The sequence below is a fragment of the Chiloscyllium plagiosum genome, chromosome 25, assembly GCF_004010195.1.
Source record: "Chiloscyllium plagiosum isolate BGI_BamShark_2017 chromosome 25, ASM401019v2, whole genome shotgun sequence".
In the NCBI taxonomy this organism is placed as follows: domain Eukaryota; kingdom Metazoa; phylum Chordata; class Chondrichthyes; order Orectolobiformes; family Hemiscylliidae; genus Chiloscyllium; species Chiloscyllium plagiosum.
Genome location: NC_057734.1, coordinates 5,565,077 through 5,569,872, shown reverse-complemented (window position 1 = coordinate 5,569,872; position 4,796 = coordinate 5,565,077). Strand labels below are relative to the sequence as shown.

Genomic DNA, 4,796 nt, shown 5'->3' with positions numbered 1-4,796 from the left:
CATGACTTGTCCGGACTTGTCCTACCTGCCTATCTCCTTTTCCACCTATCCACTCCACCCTCTCCTTCCTGACCTATCACCTTCATTCCCTCTCCCACTCGCCTATTGTATTCTATGCTACTTTCTCCCCACCCCCATCCTCCTCTAGCTTATCTGTCCACGCTTCAGACCCTCTGCCTTTATTCCTGATGAAGGGCTTTTGACCGAAACGTCGATTTCGCTGCTCCTTGGATGCTGCCTGAACTGCTGTGCTCTTCCAGCACCACTAATCCAGAATCTGGTTTCCAGCATCTGCAGTCATTGTTTTTACCTCGTTAAAGGGAAGCAAGTTTGGAGTTGGAATGCAAAAAGGGACAAAGTACCAAAAAGAAAAGGCACCAGAAGAACACTTGTTCATTGGATTGCATTTCTGCCTGTGAAATCATCAGTGCTGTGTGTGTAGACTTTGTCAGCCGAAATATAAATAAAGTCTTTTGGCAGGAGGTACCCAAAGCATATTCAGCAATCTTGAGGGAATATTACTTGAACAGGTCTTTTGCCAAAACAGAAAAATTAAAACTTTAAATTGTTCCAAGTACACAAACAAAAAAAAAAGGAACAAATAATAAATGCTATAATCTGTGCAGTCTCTCATAAGTGAGTCCAAATTTTAACTTGAATGGTCTAAGTTAATTACAACTAATAAATTAGGACACAACATCCAACCGTAGAATGAACATTAGTCCACTTAATCTAAGTTATGTGGATAATTTAATTTGGGTTGTTACATTAAAAGTCATAATTACAGATAAGACTACTTCTACTCCAATACTTACTTTCTTTATTTAAGAATCGGATTGCCAAAAGTTCAGGTTTGGGTTCTTCATCGGCAAAATCAGCAGGTGCACTCCAGACCCATGCCCGGTCACTGCCTACATTAGGCCTTAGCTCCATTGAAGGTGAAACTGGAAAGAAGAAAAAAGCCCAAAAATTGTGTTTTGCTCAAAATAAACAAGTGCCATTTACTTATTATATAAACAGCATTGCATGTATTTTAATTGGGCCAGCTGCTTAACAAATTGAATAAGTTTGCTTTAATGTGTTTAATGCAAAAATCAATCATACTGGAGAAATAGGCTTCAATTTCTGTTTTACATTTTTAGTTAACGTTTTCAAAATCTCAGAAGCGATTAAAAAACAAATTATATTTGTTATTCCTTCAAGTGTTCCTTTCTCTTTCATTTTCAAGGTGGTGACTTCTTCTAACAGGTACAGATGCCTTTGTTTCTATCCATTCTTTGCACAAATCAGGACAATTTGCACTGATTTGGTTATTTAATTTCTTGGCCAATCTGCTGGTCTCATGTACATTTTAAGCAAAATCACCAACTAGGAGAAAGCAACTGGAATCAAAATGCTGGCCCTTAGCTTGCCCAGGGCAATCAGACAGATTGGAAGCTTGCCTCAGTAGTTTAATGCACTTACTGATTCACAGTGAAAGTTTTGGGAAACTTTCAAGTAAAAGCCAAGATTTTCCTGAAGTATGCAAGACAGAACATATTTGATCAACTCAGCCCAATGTAATAACTTTTACAATCCATGTTCTGTTGCTTGTGTGGGATTCAGAAGTCAACAATAACTTCAATCTTAATCATCACACAGGTAACCTTAAGTCTGGTTGAAAAATATTTCCAACATTGCAAGTCTACTCCAACTGTTAGCAAAATAGATGAAGAATCTGGAAAGGAGAGTGCAAAGTGAGCTGGAAAGTGAAAATTTTGCATTTACTTCATTCCACTATTGGAAGCTAGAAATAGGAATTATTTTTTTTAAAAAATTGATAGGAGGGGCAGAACAATGGAGGTTGACTTCTCCAGCTTAAACATGTCCTGGAAGACAGTTTCAATTTATTTCAATTGACCACAGCACAGATTACCAAAAATATCAAGGTATCCCCAATGGCAAGATATATAAAGTCTCATTTTCCGATTACCCAGTAGCTCGACAATGCTAACAATAAAGGAACATGATTATTTTTTCATGAGAAAATGAAGCAGCAAACCAGAGTTATTTAAAAAAGAGCAATATTTGATCATTCCAAAAGATAATCCAAAACAGTGTGTCAAATAATGTAACTCAAAGATTATCTTGCATACCCAGGAGTCGATCACATGTTTGCACCAGCGATTCTCAGCTGTGTGCCCGAGGTAAAGTTTCAAGCTGCCTGCCAAAAAGCACCAGAGAATGTACAGGAAAAAGCCTCACATCACAACTGACCAATTGGAATCTGAGTTTGGAGAAGTAATGGCTGGGGTTCCTTGTCAAAGAAAGGATTCAGCCCAATGAGGGTAAGTATAAGACAAGAGAAAGCAAGTCAGTTCCTGTGGAGACTGGTGTTTAGATAAATGTAGGGTTGGCTGGGCAGAAGAGGAAAAATACCCTAGAAGGTAAGGAAGAGCAAGGCAAACAGTACCAAGAAGTGGTGCCACAGGGATAGTACTGTGACTGAAAGCTTCATTTGTTTCTTCAATGACAAGACTGTGTATCAAATCAATTGGCAATATTATCAGTACCTTAATGCTTTCTTTGCACTGACTCCTGAGCATCTGATTACACCCTCAAAAAAAAGTTGCGATTACAGTAATGGAGAACTAGAAATTGCATCCAATATATTTATAGAGCACATGCGTAAAAAAATTAAAAACCTTGTGAGAATTTCTTTCCAGATTGTGCAGAAAACAGAATCTCAGCTGAAGAAGTGGAATTCCAGATAATAGTGGTCAAGTCGTAAACAAAAATATACTTGTTTAAGTGAATAACTAGTTTTGACAGAGAAAACATGGTTATCCAAAGGGTTTCTTTTTTGTTTAAAAATAACCTTCAGAAGCAAAAACATTGGGAGCCTCTAACTTATATAATCATTTAAAGTAAGAATATTCCCAAAAGAAGCAGCTAACATGATCAACAACAATTGCAGGCAAATCTACAAAGTATTTGACAACAATATAGGAAGGAGAGACCTACGATAGTGGTTTGCACAGATTTTGAGAGTTTTATCTCTCCTCATCAAAAGGCGAATTGTTCCCCTTTCCTTATGCTTCAGCAACTTCACATCTCCAGTTCCTCGTTCTTTCCACTCAGGAGGGTCATTTTCTGATGCGTATCTAAATAGCTTTGCACGCCTAGTAAAACAAAAACATGATTAGGCCATGATCTATCTTATACCTTGTTTAGAAGGATACAAACTAAGTGGTCAAGTAAATCAGCATATTATCTTTTCATCTGGAGTGGAGTGCAGAAAGTTAAAAATATTAAGTGAAAAGGATTTGGAAGACCAGGGTCCCCAGCACAAAAGATTCCCCAAAAAGCAAACAAAAATGTACACATAATTTAAGAAATAATCCCGTTAAAAAAAAGGGAGGCAAGTTGTTTTTGTTCCAACAGCACATTGGGGAAACATGTGAACACTACCTCAATGTAACCATATCTGACCACCTTTAATACACTATGGGCCAATGAATGAAAAGATACAGCCCTTATGTTATGGGTTATCTGAAAAACAAGCTTATAATGAATACATGGAATTCTTAATGGAAACAAATTCAGGGCTGTTATACTGTACTTAGGCAGGAAATAAGCAACTTAAAAAGTACCAACCATAGTGGGCAAAAGTCACATCAACTTATGTGTTTGCTTTCCTGGCAGAAACAAATCCCACCAAGCACAGAAGATATTGGTCTACCATGAGATATACTTCATTTATCCCTGACAACCATCTAAAATCAGGCAAAATTGCACTAACCATTTGCCATAAGGGACATGCATTACAAAGACCAATCTCTCTCCTCTTCCCTGAAAAAGGCAATTCAAGTTGCTGGTTATTCCAATCCTAGTTGGTCTGCAGAAGTTTCAGGAACAGTGAAAAACATCAGGCCACCGTTGGAATATGGTGTGCAGTTTTGGTCTCCTTCCTATCGGAAAGATATTGTGAAACTTGAAAGGGTTCAGAAAAGATTTACAAGGATGTTGCCAAGGTTGGAGGATTTGAGCTATAGGAAGAGACTGGACAGGCTAGGGCTGTTCTCCTTGGAGGCTGAGGGGTGAGCTTATAGGCATTTACAAAATTATGAGAGGCATGGATAGGAGAAGTAGACAAAGTCTTTTCCCTGGGTTGGGGGAAGTCTAGATCTAGACGGCATAGGTTTACGGTGAGAGGGGAAAGATATAAAAGAGACCTAAGGGACAACCTTTCACGCAGAGGGTGGTACACGTATGGAATGAGCTGCCAGAGGAAGTGGTGGAGGCTGGTACAATTGCACCATTTAAAAGACATTTGGATGGGTATATGAATAGGAAGGATTTGGAGGGATATGGGCCAGATGCTGGCAGGTGGGACTAGATTGGGTTGGGATAACTGGTTGGCATGGACGGATTAGACAGTTTCCGTGCTGTACATCTCTATGACTCTGCAATAAATTAAGCAGCAATAGCCCACGAAAATGGTGTAGTCTTAATGTAGTTTTTGACTTGATTACAGTGTTTACAGCAGTTCTCAGGAAAATAATTCTGATCTGTTTATCAGTTCATTGATTAGACAATGAAGAAAAAAAAACACAGGATGAGCAGGCACCATTATGACACTGGGTCCCTATACATTCATGAGGACTTTGGTCTCCTTTCATCTGAACTTTGGAAAAAGAGGTGAATACCTCTTTAAAGGGAATAAAAATTCTTCTTAAAATTTGTTATAGTCTGAAATTAGATTAGATTACTTACAGTGTGGAAACAGGCCCTTCGGCCCAACAAGTCCACACCGA

The 4,796-nt window shown here is 38.4% G+C and overlaps 1 protein-coding gene across 2 annotated transcripts in view; it reads right to left on the bottom strand.

Moving 5' to 3' along the window:
• ranbp1 (RAN binding protein 1) overlaps positions 1-4,796 on the bottom strand; it is a 27,801-nt gene that overhangs the window by 17,496 nt on the left and 5,509 nt on the right. For both annotated transcript variants that reach the window (XM_043715427.1, XM_043715426.1), the window contains exons 3-4: positions 3,004-3,161; positions 816-944 (exon numbers count right to left, since the gene is read on the bottom strand). In XM_043715427.1, the coding sequence (XP_043571362.1) occupies positions 816-944; positions 3,004-3,161 (287 nt within the window). The remainder of the gene's footprint in view (positions 1-815; positions 945-3,003; positions 3,162-4,796) is intronic.